This window comes from Nothobranchius furzeri, chromosome 6, assembly GCF_043380555.1.
Source record: "Nothobranchius furzeri strain GRZ-AD chromosome 6, NfurGRZ-RIMD1, whole genome shotgun sequence".
In the NCBI taxonomy this organism is placed as follows: Eukaryota; Metazoa; Chordata; class Actinopteri; order Cyprinodontiformes; family Nothobranchiidae; genus Nothobranchius; species Nothobranchius furzeri.
In genome coordinates, this window is record NC_091746.1 from 80090791 (window position 1) to 80114243 (window position 23453).

Below are 23453 nucleotides of genomic sequence, written 5' to 3' on the forward strand. Positions count from 1 at the left end.
AATCTGGGATCCTAAAACACTGTCAATTAACTAAAAAGCGATTTAATGCTATGATCTTGACATGTTTAGTGGCTTCTCAGTAATTATTAAAAGGGGAGTAAAATCCCTGAAAACTCCCAGACTGAACCAAATCCAAAGACTTCCAGCCTCCTGAGGAGATGCGATTGGAGCTTTAGGGCAGGGCGGCCCACTTCCTCCAGCCGACACATGACCACAAAGTGACAATTGTTCATCTCAGGGTGAAATGTAGGGGAAAGGTGTCTGACATGAAGATTTATCACCTCCTGGTAACTACAATGCTCTTATTTTGAAGTTTTGAACGTCATAGTTATGTATTATTTAAATCTCAGGTGAGCAGCTGTTTGGGTTTGGTTTTAAAAGTGTACTCTGTGTTTGTCTCACGATGAGCTGAATCAATCACATTATTCCTGCATTGATTTCCTAATCACACATCAGACTTTAAATGCTGCATCCATCTATAGCTGAAGTTCCGCTCAAATCTGAGCTGCAGGTTAATGATTTGCCGGTTATCTCGTACTTAGTACTTGAGCGTGGAGTTTGGAGTCTGCCCTCCCCTTCAGATAAAACCCAACGGGAGAGGATCGGACTTGCTTTGCCTTTCTTTTTGGCCCTTTTGTGCCACTTCGGCCGCTGACTCTGCTGTGTGGGTTTGAATCATCCGGCAGCAGGGAGAGGACACACGATGTTGGCCCTGGTCGTCTTCTTGCTTTGTGCAGCCTCCACCGTCTCAGCATCTACCAAAGGTGAGTGGGTGGATGGTTGGATCTTTAGTCTTTTGTTTGTCTTTGTCATCAGCTCAGATATTTGACACTTACTTTGTTTCTCACACAAGTGGGAAAGATGCTGTCAATGAATGAATGAATGAATCCGGGTTAGAAGTCCGTTTCTGTAGCGAGTTTGGTGACATCACCAAGCGATGAGAGATTAAAGACCGGAAACCCTGAAGAATGATACAAAATAAACAAATGAATAAATAAAAGCCTTCGCTGGTGTTTTATTTTGGATGTTCCTGGAATGTTTTGACAGCTGTTTGTCAAACTGAGCCCAGATCTCTTACTGATCACCGAGCGTGAAATCAAAAACTGACACGTCAGTGTGTCTTCCCTCGTGGCCGAGTGTCCCATCTATCAGGAGGACTGTCACTAATAAAGCCAGGAGAGATCATAGTGTCCTCACACACCCACTAATACAGCAGATGATTTTACCACCCCAGATCCAGATCCACTGGCAGCCTCTGAACATGAAAAGTCTGGGAGCCATTGTTTTGAAAAGTGTCTAAAGGCCCTTCAGTCATGAAGAGACGAGACAAATTCAAAATGCTATGACTTTCAGTAAAACTCAGTAGAAGCATGTGTTAGAAGATTTACACCATTACAGCTCATAACTTATAAAGTTTCCTCAAATTACTCGCACTGCATACTAATATTCTCCACGATGTTTGGTGGCCTCTTAGAAAAATACCATTTCTCGGTAATTCTGATCAGCACACATTGTCGAAATTACCAAAGCTTGGAGATTATTCGTCATCTGTGTGCTTGCACTGTTTCTGGTGTTTCTTCAGGTGTTGCTGCTGGACCCCGGCTGAACAACAACCAGCTGTACAAACTCCGCTACACCACCGAGGTCCTGCTGGACAGGGCCAGGGGGTCGAGAGAGGGCAGCACCGGCTACAGGATCTCCAGTGATGTGGCCGTCCATCTGGTTTGGAGAGGGCCGAGCAGCAAGGACGATCAGCTGATTCAGCTAGCGGTACGTGGGTGAAATCATCTCCCAGTGTTGTCTAAAACCGGTGATCCAGCCTGTGTAACTGTCTTGATGGAAGAAGTGGTTCTCATTTCAACAGATCTCAAATGTGAGGCTTGAGCCTGCAGCAGAGAGACCAGAGAAGAAGAACGTCCTCCACGGAGCTACAACTGAAAGCATCTTGGGGAAAAACAAACTGGCGGCTCTGACAAAACCTTTCTTAGTGCATTTGAAAAACGGAAAGGTGAGAACATCGACTTGTCACGTGTTTCTTGCACATCCTGACTGCATTTATAGATTCAGTGTCAACCATACCCGACTTGGCCAACATAGAGTTTATGGTGAGGTGGGATGCCAGAAAGATGCCCTCACGGTGTGAAAGCTTATTTTATTGTGCTGAAGTGATGATGCTGGCAGGGGAAATACTGTAAATGCGTGTGTGTGTGTGTGTGTGTGTGTGTGTGTGTGTGTGTGTGTGTGTGTGTGTGTGTGTGCGAGTATATGCAAAGGTCAGCAGGTGCAAAGTGTCAATGTCTGAAAGAATGAATGGACGAGTCCGAGCTTAATCACAGCTGGAGGTTAAAACCCTCATTAGATAAACGGCTGGCTTAAATGAAGTCAGTGTGTCTCAATATACAGGTGAAACTGGAACAATTCCAATATGGTGTAAAAGTTCATTATTATAATACTTAAACTTAAAAGCTGAAACTAATACAAGATTAGCTCATTAGTTCTAATTGTTATGATTATGGCTCACAGCTGATGAAAACCCCACATTCAAAATCTCAGACAATGAGAATAATGTGAAAAGGTTCAGTATTCTAGACTCAAAGTGTCACTAATCAGCTGATGAATCCAAAACACCTTTAAAGGTTCCTTAGCCTTTAGATCAGCGGTTCTTAATCCTGGTCCTGGAGGTCTGTATCTACTGTAGCATGTTTTCATGTTAATTCTCCTTCTACACGCCATCTTTCAATCAGCAGGTGATAACAGGCTTCTGTCGAGTTTGATGTGCTGATCAAATGTGATTTAGCTACTAAATCAAGTGTGTTGGAGACGGGAAACCACCAAAACGAGGTGGATACTGGTCCTCCAGGACCAGGATTGAAAACCACTGCTTTAGATGATCTCTCCATCCAAGCTGAATTACTGACATTAAATGGATTTTCACACCATTTTGCAATTTTTCCATTTTCGCCTGCATGTTGGGTTAAATACATTTCCAATTAATCTTATTAGAAAACATGCTTAAATTGGTAAATGTGATGTTTTTATAATCTGATTAATCACATTTCTCTCTCTCTCTCTCTCTCTCTCTCTCTCTCTCTCTCTCTCTCTCTCTCTCTCTCTCTCTCTCTCTCTCTATATATATATATATATATATATATATATATATATGTATATAGAGTGTGTGTATATTGATTGTACCAAAAAATATATTACCGGTGCATAAAAAATACATATATTTCTCTGGATGATTTTTTAAATACCAAATTGACTGTTTTGAATTGTTAGTGGGTTTTAAAAAAATGACTCTAAATTGATCTGGCGGATGAGTTCAGTGTCATTATTATGTAGCAATAAAACAGAAGAGAAAAAGTTTTGTTTAATATTTATCTTTCTGAGTCTTGAGGTTTGCATCAGTAAAACCAAACAGATCAGAGACCCAGCGCAGGCGGTGGAAAGAAAGTGTCCCAGTAGCAGACAAACTATTTATGGTGGTCCTATTGATATTGTGTTTGGCAGCCATATCTGTTTGACATACTGGAAAGGTAACGTTGTATGGTGCTTTGATAGGGGGGCAGACTGGGACACAGCCTGTCTCTGAATTAAACCAACTTTGGTAGAATTTCTTATGCCATTTGTTCAAAAAAGTTCCAAAGCTGTAATTTTAATTTATTTTGACTTAAAACCAAATACGCATGGGCATTTAATGTAACAACACACTTATTCTAAATTATAGTATGTTACTGTATTTTATTTTTTTTGTAAAAAAAAAAAAATCCATATATATTTTTTCAGTTAATTTTCTTTTATCCCTTTAAAGTGGAATTACTATCATACTCAATCTGATTGAAAATTTTGGGGGGCCACCAGTTTGGTCCCTGTGGTGACTCTGGGAGAGTTTAGCCTGTAGGTGTGCGTTGTATTGATCTGTCCATCTTTTCATTGAAAAACAACAGGCCTGTGCATCCAATAGTTACCTAAAAAAAAGAGAAAACACACAAAAGTTCAAACTGTTACTTCAGTTATTGTTAAAATTTTTATATAGCAGAATGTTTAAACAGTTTATTTTTCATATTAATGTTTCAACAAAAATGTGGTGAGCCTCAGTGAAAGTCGTCTATATTTAAATTGTGATTTATCAAATAAACAGTTTATTACGTTGTCACGATGGGTAGTTTACATCTTAATTATGAACCATAAAATGTGAGATTCCATAGAAATATGAAATATCAGTCTGATGGATCTTTGAACATTTTAACCAGAAGATCAGAACTTTTTATTGCAGGGATTACGTGACACTTCATATTAACTCCGAGGAAAGAGAGAGAGTCAGTTTTATAATAGTTAAGAAATTTATTTCTACACAATTTAAACAAGACTAACATAAACACTCTGTGTACTGATGGAACTAAGGTGGAGTGAGACGTGAGATGAATGATGTATGTGTGGAATGTTGTTATCAGAACCTCGTATCCGGAGAAGTTCTGAGTGGGAGTGAATGTTTCGCTCTAAACTTTAGTTGGAGATTTATAACACACATGAAACGCCATCTGTCGGTCTACGTACCCCGGGGGAAGCCTCCGTTTAGATCCAGAATGTTGAGGTCCTCTTGGACCCTCCTTGGTACCGAAGCCAGTAGAAAAGCAGCGGTGTCGACCAGTCTAGTCTCAGAACGCTCCCAGGTCACGACGGGTTATTATTGGCGTCAGCGAGACCATGAAGGAGTCGTGAGGTTCAGCTTTTATTCTGAAGGAACCGTTGCGGTCAGGTGTAACGTGCAACAGATTTTATCCAGCTTGTCGAGCAAGGTTCTATCGGCTGAAGAGGAAGTTCGGATGGCCTGTCCGAACTTCTCTAGAACGCTTTGAACTGAACTAAAGGTGACGTAGAATAGTTTTTATAACTGTCATATTTTGGTTCACTGGCGAATCAGAATTTGACATGCAAAAGACGGCTTATACAAACACCACAGATAACCACGCCAGAAACGAAGGTTCTGATTGGATCAGACAAAAGGAAATGTGTCATGTGACTTTAGCATTACTCTGTGTCATCACGTGTCTAGTGCAGCTGTCCAAGATTATAATTACTTGTAAAATACTACTGATCACAGGATTATAATATCAAGTAATAACATTGTCATTTCACAGATTGATTGAACGTTGCGCTCACATTATTACTGGCAGTAACAAACGTTGTTTGATTATGTATTTATCAAGTGAGTTCTCCGTCTTGTCTTGAGCTGTAAAAGGTGAAGCGGTTCAGATGAGCAGAGGCATGAAAGGCCTTGGCCACTATCTCATGTAGATTAGGCCTGTGTCAGAGACTTTATGTCTCCGCTCGAGCAGACGCAGCAGAGCATGACCTTTAGGTCAAAAACAGGACATTTCATGACACTACAACATTTATCTGCTTTAATGTTTATGTATCAATTAAAGGGAGGACTGTATGATTTGTGTGAACATGAATGGAATTTATTGGGGGGGGGGGCAACAATTTGGGGGCGCCACTGTTTATTTGGATACTTCAGAATAGTTTTCACTACTACATTCCAGGCTACTTGTTAGTTGTGTGTTGACATTTATATTTTTAATGCCATACAAAGAAAAACCAATTGTCTTAAAGAGACAATGTTCAGTTTTTATCATTAATTTCCATTTGGTTTTATGACTAATTATTGAGGATATTTGACGTACTTTTAGCCTCTGCTAAAATAACCTGGGTTGCTGAATTTTAAAAGCTATTCTGACTTCGATAGCTGTGGCTGACTCTTTTAACACCTGTAGGCGCTAATCCCAGAACAGTCTGGTTCTGTTTCTGATCTTCATTTCAGACATTATCATATAATGCAAATAGACACTGATGTCATAACTATGCTCACACGTTTCTGAAAACAATTGCTCAAAGGAAAACTGACACTCCAAATGCCTTTTGTGAGTTGCAGCTCTGATGCTTTCACTTCTCAGCAGTTTTAGGGTCAAAGTGTTTTAAAACTATTTTCTTTACCCGATGCAGACGAAAGCATTTTATTCCTACTGGGCAGAACCTGCAACCATCAAGAATCTAAAGCGAGGTCTTGTGAGCTTATTGCAGTTTCAGCTCTATTCTGGGAAGGTTGTGGAGGTAAATGCCATCACCATTCTCCTGTTACGTTGAATTATATCATATTTAATAGTGTAAACAAGCTGAAACCATGTCTTTAAACAGAATGATGTGTCTGGGAGGTGTACGGTTCAGTATCAGGCAACACAAGGTCAAGTAACAAGAACCAAGCTTCTGGAGACGTGCAAGGCTTCAGAGGCCGGATTTACCACTCATAGTAAAGTCAGTCATCCTCCACGCATTGTTGGAAAAGCTGAATCTTTGTGAGTGGGTCACTCATTTTTGTCTGAATTTGTTTAGGTGTTGGGTGTGAGCAAGAAGTCCAGTTCTGTTACAGTGTTCAGGCTTGAAGATGGTTTCATCAAAACTGCTGAAGCTGAAGAAACACACACACTGGCAGTGAATGCTCGAAGATCTGCTGCCACTAAAGTCACATCACGGTAAAGTAACGCTTAAGAGATCCAGCCCTTTATTGCAGGAACTTTGGTAAAGTGTGTATACAGCCTGTGCTCACATACATCTCTAGACCTTACACAATGAACCTTTAACACGTTTGTCTGTTTATTTTTCTCACATCCAGGCAAACCCTGGTGCTGGTCGGTAAAGACGCTGGACCACCTGAGCGTGCTGGCAAAGATGTCACTGGGGTCGTCACGTCAATCGATGACAAACTGGCAGCTGTTGGTATTGCTGCTGAAAAGGTCAAATCCAAATGCAAAGGATGTCCTTCAGTAAGTCACATTAACTTTTGCCCACTTGCACTGGAGACCAAGCAAATCCCAGCTGAGGAAAACAATTTCTTAATTGTCATTTTTTTAAAATGATTGACCACTCTTGAGGCTGAACTAGTCTTCTACACCTATTTCCTGCATTAGCTTGTGATAGAAAATAGGATAAAAAAAAGCTGGACTCACCCATCTTGACTCACAATGGGGAAGGCTGTTGTTGGTTTAGCATCCAGCAAACAGCAGAAAACGTTTCGACTAGTAGAAGCTAACCATTAGCAATAGCAACTCCAAAACATGGAGGCTTGTTATTTGTGGAGATAAAACATCAATGCTGCAGAGCAAACAGAGTCAGTGATGAAGTTGCATTGCTGTTGATGTACAAGTGTCAGGATCTAAGACTCCAAATGGGGAGCCTAAAGCTGTTTCTCAATGTCACGGTGCCTAGCCTCGCAAGGTGATGTCTTACGAGGCTACGCGCCTTGCTTAAGAGGACACTGTCCTTCCTTGGTCAAAGAAAATGATTAAATGGAACAGACTTGCATAACGGTATCGCGGCTTCTGCTGCGGTCACGTAACGTCAGGCGACACGTATACATTTCAATATAAATATATAACAAGCCTTTTACGTTTTAAATTTGTTCAATTAAATATGCAAGCAAGTTACTACCTGCTAGCCACCAAAGCCGCAACTGCTAGCATCTAACCAACCATAGCTAACTTTGGATCTATAAAAATCTTTCATATATCAGCCCGATAGCTACAAGTAGTTGCCCCCAAAGTAGCTGCCTGCTTCTGATCTGCCGTCCTTTTGAAAATACCACAGTGTATTCTGGGTAATTTTTGAACAATGCTAGGCTACAAGACCCCTCCCGTGTATCCTTGCTCAGCTAGCTAATCGGCTAACAAACGGAGAACATAAACCTCAGTAGAACATGAACGTTGGAACACGCCTTGGCGGTTCCTGATGATGTATCTCCTAGGCAACCGGCCAAGACATCAAGGCGAGGTTCCTTGATCCCGGAAGAACGAAAAAAGGAAAGTAAGACAATGGGCCTATAAATTCTATTTTCTAATACATGAGCCATGGATTTCACATATGACATCTGTGAATTTTAAATATGTGTTTGGTGCAAAGAATGTGCTTATTTTTGAATGGGGAGAAAAGTTATTTTAGGTTTTGTGTGAAAGAACTTCCAAAACTACAAATACGCATCACAAAATGGACGTCTTCAAACCACATACGGAGAAAAACGCAGAAAAACTGGCTGTAAGTTTTTAGAGAAGGAGATGGAGGAGCTGGAAAATTAGCAAGTTTTTTTACAAGAAAAGTTTTGCAAGTAGTTATTATTGGTCAGACCAAATTCAAAAGAGAGCTGTTTTAAGCTAGAAAACGTATCATTTATATATAAATGTTGAATGCTGTGAATGCCTGTGTCATACAAACCTTTGAAGCCATTATCCATTGGGGAGGGTTGGAAAAGATGATTACGTATTATAGGTGAGTGAACAGAAATACTGTGAATACCCAAAGATCTCTTAAACTGATTTACAATACGTAGCGATTGAGTTACAATTATATTATTCTAAATACCATACCATACCATACCAATTTTATTTATATAGCACATTTAAACACGGCATGAGAGCCGACCAAAGTGCTGAACAAAACACACAATAAAAACAATCAAAAATAAAAACTAAATCCATTAAAATCAAGTAATCCAACCCTAAAAGGAAAGGTAGAAAGGGAATAAGTTAGACAGAATTAAAAGCCAGAGAATAAAAGTGAGTTTTTAAACGAGACTTAAAAAGGGAAAGAGAGGAAGAGAGTCTGATCGGGAGGGGCAAGTGGTTCCAGAGCTTCGGTGCACAAACTGCAAAGGCGCGCTCCCCGCGGGACTTACAGCGAGAGCTAGGGACATGTAGGAGGTGTTGGTCAGCTGATCGGAGGGATCTTGTAGGGACATATGGGTGAATGAGCTCAGACAAGTAGCTAGGTGCTAAGTTATTTAGGGATTTAAACACAAAAACCAGGATCTTAAACTCTATCCGGAGATGGATGGGGAGCCAATGAAGATTTGCTAAAACCGGTGTGATGTGTTCCCGCTGCCTGGTGCCAGTCAAGAAGCGAGCTGCTGCGTTCTGCACTAGCTGAAGTCGAGCGAGAGTGGAGGAGGAGATACCGTATAGCACTGAGTTAGAGTAGTCGAGACGGGAAGTAATAAATGCATGGACAACTGAATGAAGATGATGCCTTTTTAAAATGGGCTTAACTTTAGAGAGACGCCTCAGGTGGTAATAACAGGTCTTAACTACCTGGTTGACATGAATGTCCATTTTTAGTTTAGCGTCCATCACAACCCCTAAGTTTGTGACACGGTTTTTCAACCCACTTGTGATAAATGGAAGGGTCAGTTGGGGACTTTGAGAAGTACCAGGGCTGAAAATGATGGCCTCTGTCTTAGCGTCGTTCAGCAAAAGAAAGTTTTCTGACAGCCAGCTCTTCACATCATTACAGCATTCAACAAGGGGCAGTAAGGAGTCATTAGGCTTCACAGAGGCATATAATTGGCAATCGTCTGCATAAAAATGGTAATCAATGTGGTGTTTTTTAAAAATGTCACCCAGGGGCAAAATATATAAATTAAATAAAAGGGGTCCAAGAATAGAGCCCTGAGGAACACCACAAGTCAAAGCCGCAGAGGGGGAGGCAGCACTACCCATCATAACATTAAAGGTGCGGTCACAGAAGTAGGACCTAAACCAGTCTAAGGCAGTCCCCTGGATGCCGACCAGCTGGTTCAGCCGAGTCAGCAGAATAGCATGATCAACCGTATCGAAAGCAGCCGACAGATCCAATAAAACCAGCAATACATTAGAACCAGAGTCAAGGGTTAATAAAATGTCATTAAAAACACGAAGATGAGCTGACTCGGTGCTATGGAGGGATCGGAAGCCTGACTGGAAGGGATCCATTAAACCATGATCATCTAGATGAGACATAATTTGGTTAAAAACAGCACGCTCTAACAGTTTTGATAAAAATGGAAGCTTGGAGATCGGGCGAAAATTACTCATAACAGAGGTGTCAAGGCCAGGCTTCTTCAGAACGGGTTGAACTACTGCATGTTTAAAAGCACGGGGTACAACACCAGTGGATAGGCTGTTGTTAATAATGCTCAGCATAAGGGGGCCAGTGACAGAATATGTCTCTTTAAGGAGGTGTGGAGGAACAGGGTCAACCGGAGAACCTGACGGCTTCAAGGCAGACAGGAGGTTCTCAAGAGAGGACAAAGAAAGCAAGTCAAAGTTATCCAGAGACCGAAGCCGAATGGGTTCAGGACGACTAGTGACATAGGGAGAACTAATCTGAGCCCGGATACTAGCAATTTTTCCAAGAAAAAATTTCAAAAATTGAGTGCATTGAGCATCCGAGGTAGTAAGAGAGTGGTGGTCACTGGCTGAAAGAACAGCATTGAGGGTCTGATACAGGACACGCTGGTTGCCAAAGGATGCAGTAATAATATTTGAAAAGAATTTATTACGGGCATCTTTAACTACTTTCTGGTAACGAGCCCAGGTATCTATCATTATTTGGTATGAAATCTGAAGCTTATCCTTTTTCCATCTACGCTCGGCTCTTCTGCACTCACGCCTGACAGATCTGGTAGTTGCACTGATCCAGGGATCCGACCGAACTTTAGAGTGTCTAGTTCTCATAGGGGCTATCTGATCTAGCACAGTAAGGCAGGAAGACTGAAAAAAGTGCAACAAATCATTAGTGCTAGAAAACACCGGCAAAGTGGAAACAAGATCAGTGAATAAAGTACAGAATTCTGTTGCAGTAGATGGTGTAAAAGATCGGGCTCTGCGAGCAGGCATTAAATTAATTAAAGAGGCATTGGATCTATGAAGGCGAAACAAAACCGGGAAATGATCTGAAATATGGACAGCATCAACAAACATGTCAGTGATCTTCAAGCCATGAGTGAGAACCAAATCCAAGATGTGAGAGCGTTCATGTGTTGGCATATTAACCAACTGGGTCAGGCCAAAAGAGTCAATAACATTTAAAAATTCTCCCACAAGAGGCTTCTCAGGGCAGCAAACATGAATATTAAAATCACCTAAGATAAGAACACATTCATAGTGTGAACAGATATCAGATAAAATATCAGAAAACTGGGTTATAAAGTCTCTGCTGTATTTTGGAGGACGGTACAGCAAGGCACAGAGAACGGGAGGTGAAGAACACAGTTCAAAGGCAGTTAACTCAAAGCTGGTAAAATCAGGGAAGGTGATGGGTTTACAGACAATAGTCCGTTTGAAGATGGTCAAAAGACCACCACCACGACCAGTTGTTCTTGGATTATTAAAATATGCACTATTAACTAGTGATGGTAAAGGTGTAAAGCAGCGAGTGAATGTAGACCGCTTGTAACCATTTCAATCTGGAGCCATGCAGGGATCTCATCATCCCTTTTAGTAAAATTCAGTTTATACTCGGATATGTTTCCAAATTCCTGTAAGATTTTGAGGATTATAGGAGGAGAGAAAACAGGATTGGTGACATATAACAACATATCATCCACATAAAGTGAGACAGTATGTATTGGTCCACCATGTGAAATGCCTTGTATACCATTATTGCTTCTAAGGGCTACGGCAATTGGCAAAAAAAAAACCTCTTTTTGCCTCATTGACTTGTATTCATTGTTTCTTTCCTCCGTGGACCCATGAGCCAACTGGAGACAAATGTAGGCTCCCAATTCTGCCCTCTGAAGCTACTTTTCTCCTCTGGCTGACTTCTACTTCAGGCACACTGGAGCTTTTTGTCCCCAGAGTACGACTTACAAGGCATTCATTCTTACTAGAGACCACTGCACATGTACAAAAATAGGAATAAAGTTGAACTTTAAAGGGACTTTATGGAGTTTTGAATTTTTATGCTCATGATTGCCCCCTCAGGCCAAAAGCGTAACGGCAGCTTCAATAGTAGGCTCGTGCACGAGGCGCGCATGCTGTACGTGCACACTCCTTAACGAAAATAACAGCTGGGACAGTCAGCTCCGTGTGTGTGTGTGTGTGTGTGTGTGTGTGTGTGTGTGTGTGTGTGTGTGTGTGTGTGTGTGTGTGTGTGGCCCGGAGGACAGAGGACAGGGGAACACGCAGCTAATTAATTAAATAATTTGGTTCTGTACCTTTCTCTTCAGCACAGCCGACAAAGGTTTAAGATGGGTCAGTCCTCCTGCATGCTCTTGAAAAATTGTTCCAAAATGAAAGTTGAACCCACATCTTTTTTTTCTGTGAATTCAATGCCGTTCGGCGAGTCTCAAATAAAAATTTGGACATCTTACTGTAAAAAATATACCATTAATGTAAAAAAGAAACTCTAAATAAACTATGTTCAGATCCAGAATCAAACCTGGTTCTTCTGCACGAAAGTCCAACATCTTACTAAACGAGCTAACGCACCAGTGACATCACTTGTATCTGTACCATTTAAGAACAGTTCAGAGGGCGATGCCTGAGCATGAACGCGCATGAAGCAGCCTGCTCGACCCGAGCATCTCTCTTTTTCTTTGATTTTACAGAAAAATAGGCAATCACAGTAAAAATGCCAGGGCTCATTCTACAGGACCAGGGCATTGCAGGAGAACGTATGAAGAAGACATTTAATATTTCTATACATGTTTTGGCTGTCAAACTTCCATAATGTCCCTTTAAGTGGTTTCCATTAGATACTCCCAAAATAATGTTAAATTTTTCATTAGAAATTAGTTTTTACACACTGGTCTCAGTTTATACTCACTTCCACTCTGCTGTTAGTGTTTTGTTAAACATTCTTCATTCATTCTGTGCAAATGGGTGTTTATGAGCTGGACAAACCATTATAACAAAATGACTCTTAATAGGACTGTATTAGTAACCAGATACTGTATATTTTTGTACTTTCATTACTGACAGAAGATGATCCTTTCTCTAATCCTCTAAATGTTCTCCCTCTTAGCTTCTTGAACATTGGCAGGCGGTGCAGAAGCAGCTGGAGCCAGCTAGCCTGTCCAAAGCCACGGCTCCTCGCAGCTTCCTGGCCCTCATCCAGAGCATTAGGAAGGCGTCCAAGGACGAGATCCTCAAAGTGCTGAAGAGTGCCAGCAAGACAGCTCTGTAAAGCAGTGCCTCCTCCTTTCAAAATAAAAATGTCACGGACATTATTCAGCGTTACTGTACATGTATGGGTTTAATTATCTGTAACCAGTGTTTGTTGCTTTCTGTAAACAACTTTCTGCTTATGCCAGACCTCAGGCAGTGGATGCTGTGACTTCTTCTCAAACTCCTGCATCGCTGGATGCCATGCTGGAGTTCCTCAATTTCACCGATGCCAAGGGTTTGGTTCTGCAGGAGCGGTTCCTCTACGCCTGTGGCTTTGCATCACATCCTAATGAGAGGATGCTGCAAGCTCTGCTGGTGCGTCTACCTGTGATAATCTTTGTACAGGTGTTTGCCATGCAAAGGTGGATGCATTTCATTTGGTGGACGCTCGTGTTTTAAGAGAAAATTGGCCTAAAAATGTTCAAAACATGCCAAAATCCCTGGATAACAGCTCTTATAGAATTTCCTGTGGGGTAAACAATATAGGCCAGCTGTATGTGCATGTCCATACTGGTTTGGTTGATATGCTAGAAGCCTGTCTCGTGGTGCAATAACATTGTTTGCTATTTCAGGATATTAATAAAGGAAAGATCGGCAGCAGAGACATCAAAGAATCTGTGGTGATCATTATGGGAGCACTGGTCCACAAGCTGTGTCTGAAGGGAAGCTGCAGTTTACCAGTAAGTTTCCTAGATCTTATGTAAGAGTCAGGACATTTAAGTTATTGTTCTTGCAGGAGACAGACCTGTAATATTTGACATTTCAGGCAGTGATGCAAGCTAAAAAGCTGATTTTAGAAGGCCCTGAGAGCACAAAAGATGAGGCGGAAGTGCAGATGTACCTCCTGGCACTGAAGAACTGTCTCCTCCCTGAAGCCATCCCCATCCTCACCAAATTTGCAGAGTCAGAGGTGGGGTCTTACAGCATCATTGCCTTGACTGCTCTGCAGAGATACGATGTTGGTCTCATGACCAGTGAGGTAAACCACAGCACACAACACGGCTCAGAATAAGTTCTGCTATTTGGAGGTATTTAAACGGACCCCCAACATTATTTGTTTTAGGTTAAACAGACGGTGAACAGGGTTTACCACCAAAATCTACGGATTTATGAGAAGAACGTGAGAGCCGCTGCGGCAGACGTCATCCTCAGCAGCAACCCCTCATACATGGAGGTCAAGAATCTGCTCCTGTCCATCGGAAACCTGCCGCATGAAATGAACAAATACATGCTGTCAAAGATCCAGGACATCCTTCGCTTCGAAATGCCTGCCAGGTGAGCGACAACAATCCACACGTGCCCCAACCCTAAAGGTGAAAAGTCAGACTCTGCAGGTGTCAAAAAAGGTGTTTTTGTGTATTTTTACAGCAAAGTTATTCAACAAGCTATGAAAGACATGATTTCCCACAACTATAACCGCTTTGCCAAAGTCGGTTCATCGTCTGCATTCTCGGGTTTCATGGCACGTAAGTAAAGGAAAAAATAGGTTCAAATGGAATTTTGGAAAATAAAGTATTTTGTTAAAAGCTAAATGCTAACTTTGCTGGCAAGCCCACTTTTGTTGAACATCTTGTGCATCTAAATATGTGCAAATGTCATTAATATTTGCTTTTTAATCCAAATGCTGCATATCAGAAATATTTTAGATGGTTTAAGCACGAATCTCACTGGACCACCACAAGTTTGGCAAGCAATTGCAAACGGTGTTCACCTGAGAACTTCCAAAAATTCTTTAAAACATCCACACGGGTTCTCGGTTTGCTGTCGTGTGAGTTGCTGGGCCTTGCTCTCATGGAACTGGAAATGATATTAAAAAAAAAAACATTTGCATGTCCAGGAAATGTGAGCCAACTTTTGGAGAAGAGGGTGACCAAGCTGAAAATGAAGTTAGGATGAATTGTGCATGCCGTGCGACCTGGTGCAGAAGTGTCATGTGTATAAATTCAGTCACTTTAATTCAGTTTTTTGCACATTTCCTCAAAATTTTGGGTCTCCAGCCGCGTCAGCCTATTGAGAAGTGGGCTTCATCAGTCATAACAGTAAAACGGTTGCACAAAGGTGTTTTTAGATTATTTTTCTGCTGTGGTGGTCTTTTTCACTGGCATTTCCTGTCAGTAAACACATAATTTGTGTCACAGAGACAAGCTGATGAATAAATAACAACAAAACTCACTGATCCCCACAGGATCTGCTGATCTGACCTCCACCTACAGTTTGGACATCCTGTATTCAGGCTCTGGGATCATGAGAAGCAGCAACATGAATATTTATGGTTCTAGTAATGGAGCAATGCTACATGGACTACAGGTACACTTGAGGAGGAATTAGAAATCATGACTTTAAATAAAAATGTTGTAATTTTTAATAAAATGTCTATGTTCCTTTCATCTCCCAGGTGGCGATTGAGGCTCAAGGTCTGGAGTCTCTGATTGCTGCGACACCAGACGCGGGGGAGGAGGACCTGGAGTCATTCGCCGGCATGTCAGCTCTGCTCTTTGATGTCCAGCTGCGACCGGTCACGTTTTTCAAGGGTTACAGTGACCTCATGTCCAAGATGTTCTCCATGACGGGAGATCCCATAAACGTAGTGAAGGGTCTCATCCTGCTAACTGATCACTCCGAGGTAAGCAGACAGTTTGAGATCACTCACTCCAGACACAAAGGAGAAAGATTTACTTTGTTTTTGAATCAAAACATCTTGAAGTGTATTCACAAGCAATAGTTGGTGAACTTTAGCCTTACGTTGGGGATGTTTGACACCACAGACACGCATCTTCTTCTCTTGAAGACGCTTTTTAGACTCATTCCCATAAATATGATCTAAAGTGGTATTAAGACTTGTGTAAGACTGGTGTTTTTCCATATAAAACAGCTCTTTCACTAGTTCATTGTTGGTTTCTTTCACTAGCTATACAAACTTGAACTGATTAAGTCATTTTAAGTCATAGGAATGCAAAATCAACCGGGGTGGTGGCCCTCCTATTTAAAAAGGGGTGTTCCAACTACAGGGGGCTCACACTCCTGAGCCTCCCTGGTAAGGTCTATTCTGGGGTTCTAGAAAGGAAAGGAGGGTCCGACAAAATGTCGAAACTCAGATTCAGGTGGAGCAATGTGGTTTTCGTCCTGGCTGTGGAACACTGGACCAGCTCTATACCCTTAGGAGGATCCTGGAGGGTGCGTTGGAGTTTGTTCATAATCTACATGCATTTTGTGGATTTGGAGAAGGCGTTCCACTGCGTCCCTCGGGGGCCCTGTGGAGGGTACTTCAGGTGTAGGGGTGCCAGGCCCTATGATATGGGCTGTTGGGTCCCTGTATGGCTGGTGTCAGAGCTTGGTCTGTTCATTGTTGTGGTGAAGAGAGAGCTCAGCTCTCAATTTACCGGTCAATATACATTCCTACCCTCACCTATGGTCACAAACTTTGGGTAGTGACCAAAAGAATGAGACCACGGATACAAGCGGCTGAAATGGGTTTTCTCCATAGTGTGGCTGGGCCCTTCCTTTAGAGATAGGGTGAGAAGCTCCTTCATCCGGGAGGGGCTTGGAGTAGACCCGCTGCTTCTCCACATTGAGAGGAGCCAGTTGAGGTGGCTCGAGTATCTAACTAGGATGGCTCCTGGACGCCTCACTGGTGAGGTTTTCCGGGCATAACCAACTGGGAGAAGACCTAAAGGAAGACCCAGGACACGCTGGTGGGACTATGTCGCTCAGCTGGCCAGGGAACACCTTGGGATTCCCCTGGAGGAGCTGGCCCAAGTGGCTGGGGAGAGGGAAGTCTGGGCCTCCCTGTTTAGGCTACTGCCCCCACGACCGGACCCTGGATAAGCAGATGGATGGATGGAAAGCACAATCATCTTTTTTAATTAAATTCAATTCAGAATATACTTTATTAATCCCAGAGGGAAATTGATTGCTGTAGTAGCTCAGAATAATAATAATAATCAAGTCATCAAAGAGCTGTTGTATATTACAATGGCTGTTGGCAGGAAGGATCTCCAGTAGCGGTCAGTGTTGCAGCCAAACTGAAGAAGCCTCTGACTGAAGACACTCTTCCGTTGTCGGACAGTCTTGTGAAGAGAATGCTCAGGGTTGTCCATCATTTTCTTGATTCTCTGGAGAATCCTTCTTTGCATGATCTCCTCCAGCGGTTCCACAGTCGTCCCCAGAACAGAACCAGCCTTTTTAATCAGGCTGTTGAGCCTTTTCAGGTCCCTGCTTTTATGGAAGCTTTTGACTTGTATGAATAAACAAATCATATTTTACAATAGATAGGTACTTTTAAAAACAGAGGACTAGGGACAAAATCCCCTCTACATTGTTTGCCAGTTATACATTCTGTACATTGCAAACATCAGTGATGCTGCATCAAATACAATCAAATCAAGGTGAAGTGGATGTTTTTATTTACTGGAAAAGCTATAATGAGTTCCATATAGCTTCATTAGAGCTTTAAATGTAGAGTTTTCTTTGTCAAGGTTACAGTACAGGCACAGGAACATTGAATATGTTATTTCTCCAATTTGACCAAAACGGCTGCATTGAAATCATCCTTCCTCAGTAAGATTTCAGTTCAAACTCTGGGACAAAGGCAGATGATATTTTGTGTTTAAAAGCCCTCCGTTGTTGTTTTTTCTTCTCACTTGTGCTTCTGCAGGTCATTCAGCTGCAGTCTGGTCTGAAAGTGAGCTCAGAGTTTCAAGGAGGGTTAGCTATCGATATTTCTGGAGGGATGGAGATAAGTCTGTGGTACAGGGAGTCCAAGACCAGCGTCAACAACAGGTATTGTTCTGATACAGTAACATGAACTTGTTTTTATATGCCTCATGCTGTACGTGCAATGATCTCGACCTAAAGGGCAGCCGTGGAACGTGATTCATGATCTCACAGAGTCCCCGCATCGTATGATGTTACACACTTGGAGGTCAAAGGTCTTGTTTGATTGTAGGACGATTCTTAGAAAACAATCTTGGTCACAGAAAGGGAGATATTTTTAGCAAGTTCAGCCATGTCACTCATCGATTTCTGTTCATGTTAAATTTATCTGAGCTTCAGAAGGTCTAAACGGGCCGCATGATTCATTTGTTCCAGCACCTCTGAGGCTGGGCGTGTTCCAGCATTGTGCTGGTCTGCTTTCTCCTGTGTCTGTGACATCAGCTCTGTCTGCTTCTCTATTTAAAAACATTAGAGTTGGAGTGCAACGGTAGCTGCTGAAAACAGAGCTCATTGTCACTGTGGAGTCAGACCGCTCACAGCGAGTGGTGATGAAACAGGAATTTTGGAAAAAACAACTTAAACTTTCAAATGCAAACTGATTCTCCTGCACAAAACAGGTCACTTGGTTTAATTCGATTTTAATAATGCACACAAGTGTCGCGGTTATGCTATAGAGCTTTAGTGATTTAGATATGCTTCGTGCTCTGGTGAGCTGGACTTGTCGATATTCTATTAATCCATCAGTATCTTGACAGCTGTAGAGGGGCACATCTTGGAATTGGGAATGGCAGAGGCAGGTGAATGGATCAGCATAGTTGTACCTCTTCCACTCTGATAATAGATTGGCAGGCTATCTATAGAGGCAAACTGTGATATCTTTGCCAAGGCATGCCACCCTAGGCAAAACTAGAGTAGTTGGATTTTCTTTACTTTTACTTCAACCGTTAGTGGACTACAGCAGCTAGACTAAACAATGGAAAACACCACATACACATTAGATATCTACGATTTTCCCTCCATGTTTTGGTAACAAACACTGCTTTATGACATCGAAGACAAGGAAAATCAAGAATGTCATATAGCAAAGAAATTAGATTATTATGGGAATTAAAATCCAAATCTTCCACATTTATGCCAGTTTTTCATGTATTAATGTTCAGTTCAAACCATCATTGGAAAACTCTGAGTTTAAAGCTTCTTCCTCCTACTGGTTGAAAGGGTCGTAAATAACCCTGCAGGAGCTTATTGTAGCTAGCGCTAACAACGAGCTAACGCTAACATGAGCCAGCTGATGATAAATAAGCCTAGAAATAATATGATCCACACTATTGGGCTACAGAGTGCTTTCCAATGTGAAGTTGCTCAAGTATCTGGCTCAAAACCCTCTGAAACCAGTTTGAAAGCAATAGGGAGCCTATGCCACGCCCATCTACTTCCAGACCACGGGTCTCCGGAAGAGTGAAAAAAATGAATGCAAGTCAATAGGGATGAAAATGCTTCCTTCTAATCTGGTTTGATAGTGCCATGAATTTCACATATGATGTCAGTGAATGTTAAAGATGCATTCTGATGCTTAGAACACGCTTATTTTCAAACGGGGGCAAAAGTTATTTTAGGTTTTGTGAGAAAATGTGTCCAGGTCCTCAAATGTGCTTCACCAAATTGACGTCATTGAACCAAAACTGGAAGAAAGCAGAGAAAAAATGGCTGTAAGTTAAACGAACTTCAAATCCTTCCATCAGGACGATTAAACAACCATAAATCTGAACTTTTGGTAAGTAGCAGCTACGCTAGGGGGGAGGAGATTCCATGGGGACGTCACAAATACGACTTACCGACATCCGATTTGTAGTCATAGGAATTACGAATTTTTACAAGCTGATAAATCTGAAAGAGCTTGGCTGGCGTGGTCGAAACACACATCATTACTTTTCATTTAAATCGAAGTACAACATATGTGTGATTCAGGGCGTGAGGCAAAGTGGATTAGGAATAGCTTTTTAGCCGCGTTCACTTGCATTAATTTTTGTTCTTCGAGACTTAGACTCCCTATAGCTTCAATTGTTAAAAAAACTCTTTAGTGTTGCTTTAAATAAACCTTAATATAAGTAATCCCATAATGTTTCTGAATGAGGCAGAGAAGATAAACAACTCACTTTTTAAAATGAAATTGGGGAAAGTCTTTGAGACTGAGATTAATAATATTTCTACATTTGTACAGCAGAGTTCATGTTTTACTCTTTATAATGGAGACATTATCACGTGGTTGTTTCCAGAGGAGCACTAGTGGTTGCTGGGAACGTCACGGTAGACATGGACTTCCTGAGGGCTGGTGTGGAGGTCAGCTTTGAGACGGAGGCGTCGCTGGACTTTATCACCACGGTGCAGTTCTCTGAATACCCCTTCCTGGTGTGCATGCAGATGGATAAGGCTACCTTTCCTTTCAGGTAATGTTCATGACGTTTTTAAATATTTTAATCGACTCCTACAATATTCAACTTTCTCTTTTGTACTTGTCTCCTTTTAGGGAATTTCTTTCCAAGTATGAAAGCACGTCTTCGGGGAAGATTGTCACATCCCGTAGGAGCAGAAAGCAACTCGTCCCTGGATCAGAATTCCCTCTTCATCAGGAAAACTCAAACATGTGCAACAAGGTGTTTGACTCCAGCTGGTAGAGAGGACAAATATCTCACCCTTCCAGTGGAAAAACGGGTCTTTATTTCTCAAACTGACCGATTCTAAAGAAGAACAGTGGTGAATTATTATTATTATTAGTATTTTATTTTGGCGGTATTTGTAATGTTTTCCTGTGTGTATATTTAAAGAATTGTAATTCATTATTGTTGTTTCAAATCAGAAATGATTACCATGCGTTTTTGTGGATTTCATTAAGAAATGTATTTATGATGGGCACATACATTAGTGTATATTTCGTTGTGTTCTCACAATATGATCACTGTAGCTTCCCCAACAAGAAACGTGGTAAATATCCCGCTGGAGTTAGGAAAAACATTCCCATTCTGGCTGCATTATTCTTTATATGTTAATAAGGAGTTGTTTATCATTTTATGCCACTGTTTACACATTTAGGAAGTTTATTTCCTTATCTTTCTTGTTTGGTTCTGACAAAAGTGAAACATGTTGGGTTTTACTTTTTACATGCAAGATGAGACCTTAAATATGAATCTAACAAGATTAGAATTTTGCTGATTTTGTGTTTTACAATCCTGCTATTTATAATTCTGATGAATTTTTTAAATGAAAGACAATAAATGTGCCCTGAAAACATTTAGTTTTCATGCTTTTTTTTGGACTTTCTATCGTATTTTATCATCGCAAACTAACATAAGGGGGTTTTCTGTTTGTGTTTGTGTATTTAGCAGACGCTTTTGTCCAAAGCGACTTACAAGTGATGATCGGCATGTTGCCCTTGAGGCAAACAACAAAAATTACAACAACAACTTGACATCAGTCATGGAGAGGAGGGAACAAAGGAGTGGACGGTAGAGAGGGGGGACGGGTGCAGGGAGGGTGCTAGTTTAGAAGATGCTTTCTGAAGAGCAGGGTCTTCAGGAGTTTCTTGAAAATTGAAAAGGAAGCCCCTGTCCTGGTAGTGCTTGGTAGGTCATTCCACATTTGTGGAACGATGCATCAGAAGAGTCTGGATTGTCCTGAGTGTGGTGTAGGCACTGCTAGCCGACGATCCTGTGATGACTGGAGCGGTCGGGCCGAGACGTAAGCCTTTGCAAGAGGATTCAGGTAGATGGGAGCCGTACCATCTCGGACTTTGTATGCTAGTGTTAGCAATTTGAATTTGTGCTGCTAGCGGTAGCCAGTGGAGCTCAATGAACAGAGGGGTGACGTGTGCTCTTTTTGGCTGACTGAAGACCAGACGCGCTGCTGCGTTCTGGACCATTTGAAGAGGTCTCACAGTACAGCCTGGAAGACCAGTTAGAAGGGCATTGCAGTAATCGAGGCGGGAGATGACAGTAGATTGCACCAGGAGCTGGGTGGCATGTTGTGTCAGGTATGGTCTGATCTTTCGTATGTTATACAGCGCAAAGCGGCATGAACGAGCAACAGAGAAAACATGATCTTTAAAGGTCGGGTGTTCATCAGTGCTTTGGTCAAAAACAAACAAAAGAACAACCCCAAAGAGCATCATTTGTGGCGTGTTTTAATCTGTTTTCCTAGCAGCTCGTTTAGGGAACACATGAGAACATTTGCTATCCTGCTCTACATTTATTTAGTGATAAGATTTTATTGTTGATTTTTTATATCTTAAAAAAATGAGATACCTCTTATAAATAACTGGTAACTTCCATCCATCCATTTTCCTCCACTTATCCAGGGTCGGGTTGCTAGGGCAGCAGCCTAGCAGAGAGGCCCAGACTTCCTCTCCCCAGCCACTTGGGCCAGCTCCCCCGGGGGAATCCCAAAGCTTTCCCAGGCAAGACGAGAAGCATATACCCATATCCTAACCGGATACCCAAGCCACCTAGACTGGCTCCTCTTGATAATCCGATAGGAATGCACTGGTATTAATGCAATTAGTAGTTAAGCTATAAATCTTTCATAAACTAATGTTTTTTATGAACTTAAAATAACAACATAGATCTATTTCTTGCTAAATAGCGAGTCATTTATCTGTGCTCTATATGCTTTAATATGGATTTCATTTTGCTACTCGCTATTGAAAATCTTCCATGATGTGGTTTTCTTTGTTCAAACAGGACACAGGTCTCAATTCTTGAAGATGTTCTGCTTCTCATTCCACGAATTTACTAAATAATTTTCTTTTCAAACTGTGAAACATCAGATCAAGAGAACAGAGGAGCCAAAATCAAGTAAAAAAAAGTCTGGTTGCCTTTTGCCAAATCTGCAGCACTTGAAGACATAATGGTTCAAAAATATCCCGCCCTGAGACACTCCCACGTCTGCCATTTGGGCACGGATAGCTCAAAACTTTTCACAAATACAGTAAAATGTCTAATCTAGACAATTTGCAACATTTAAATTAATTTTAATGAAAATAATAAAATACAACAACAAAAGACACAAGCATTAAGAACCCTGGCTACAACAAAATCAAGACAAGGAGAAAACATCCAAACCTGGCGTGCATCAGATGAAAGTCAGGAACAAACTGGTGACGGTAACAGAAGGGAGCCAGATGACAGTCCTGGTTTGTTGTCAATCAACGCCGATGGGAATGGTAATGCCCAACATTCATTCCCAAATGCAGTTAGCACAACTTTGTTCTGAGCATCAACAACAAGATTTTCTGCACGGTGCAGCAGCTTAAGACGAGCCGGTGTTGTTGGATCTGGCTGAAAGGTGGTTCTTTTGGATCTATCAGTATAAAAAGCAGCAGGATGGGAATACACATTTAAATGATACGAGCATGGTGCCATAGATTTTACATTTACATCACTCTTGCTTTAACCAGCTGCAGACGATCTCCCTTTAGGCTGCGCTATCTAAAAGTTCAAACTCTCTGATCATTCAAAACAAATGGTGTTTTTTTAATAAACACTAACATAAGCAGGGATTTACATACATGTATTCCACAGCAACAGCATTTAGGGTTGGGCTTAGGATTGAGAATCCCATGTCTGACTGTTTTACTGACTGTTTAGTCCACAAAGACAAACTGTTCTTTCCTGGCTTAAACACGACACGCTCCCGTTGTTCCAGGTAAGGCGATAAATCTCGACTCGTCTCGTGTCACAACTGTGACATCAGAGCCCTCGCTGGCATCCAAAA

The 23453-nt window shown here is 41.6% G+C and overlaps 1 protein-coding gene across 1 annotated transcript; it reads left to right on the forward strand.

Moving 5' to 3' along the window:
- The first annotated feature begins 572 nt into the window (after positions 1–572).
- On the forward strand, positions 573–20975 carry mttp (microsomal triglyceride transfer protein). The gene is made up of 18 exons (XM_015943687.3): positions 573–764; positions 1583–1770; positions 1865–2008; positions 6007–6114; positions 6199–6315; positions 6394–6533; positions 6674–6824; positions 12832–12989; positions 13121–13289; positions 13547–13654; positions 13741–13953; positions 14038–14249; positions 14343–14440; positions 15160–15281; positions 15370–15597; positions 17629–17753; positions 19964–20134; positions 20215–20975. Exons 1-18 carry the CDS (start codon positions 704–706, stop codon positions 20360–20362), a joined length of 2661 nt encoding a protein of 886 aa, XP_015799173.3. The 5' UTR covers positions 573–703; the 3' UTR covers positions 20363–20975.
- The last annotated feature ends 2478 nt before the right edge of the window (positions 20976–23453 follow it).

Bases quoted from the DNA above. Each gene is read 5' to 3' on its own strand.
- mttp (XM_015943687.3), top strand. From the start codon at position 704: ATGTTGGCCCTGGTCGTCTTCTTGCTTTGTGCAGCCTCCACCGTCTCA. The intron at 14,250-14,342 runs GTGAGCGACAAC...GTATTTTTACAG, and splicing joins CGCTTCGAAATGCCTGCCAG to CAAAGTTATTCAACAAGCTA. The intron at 17,754-19,963 runs GTATTGTTCTGA...GGTTGTTTCCAG, and splicing joins AAGACCAGCGTCAACAACAG to AGGAGCACTAGTGGTTGCTG.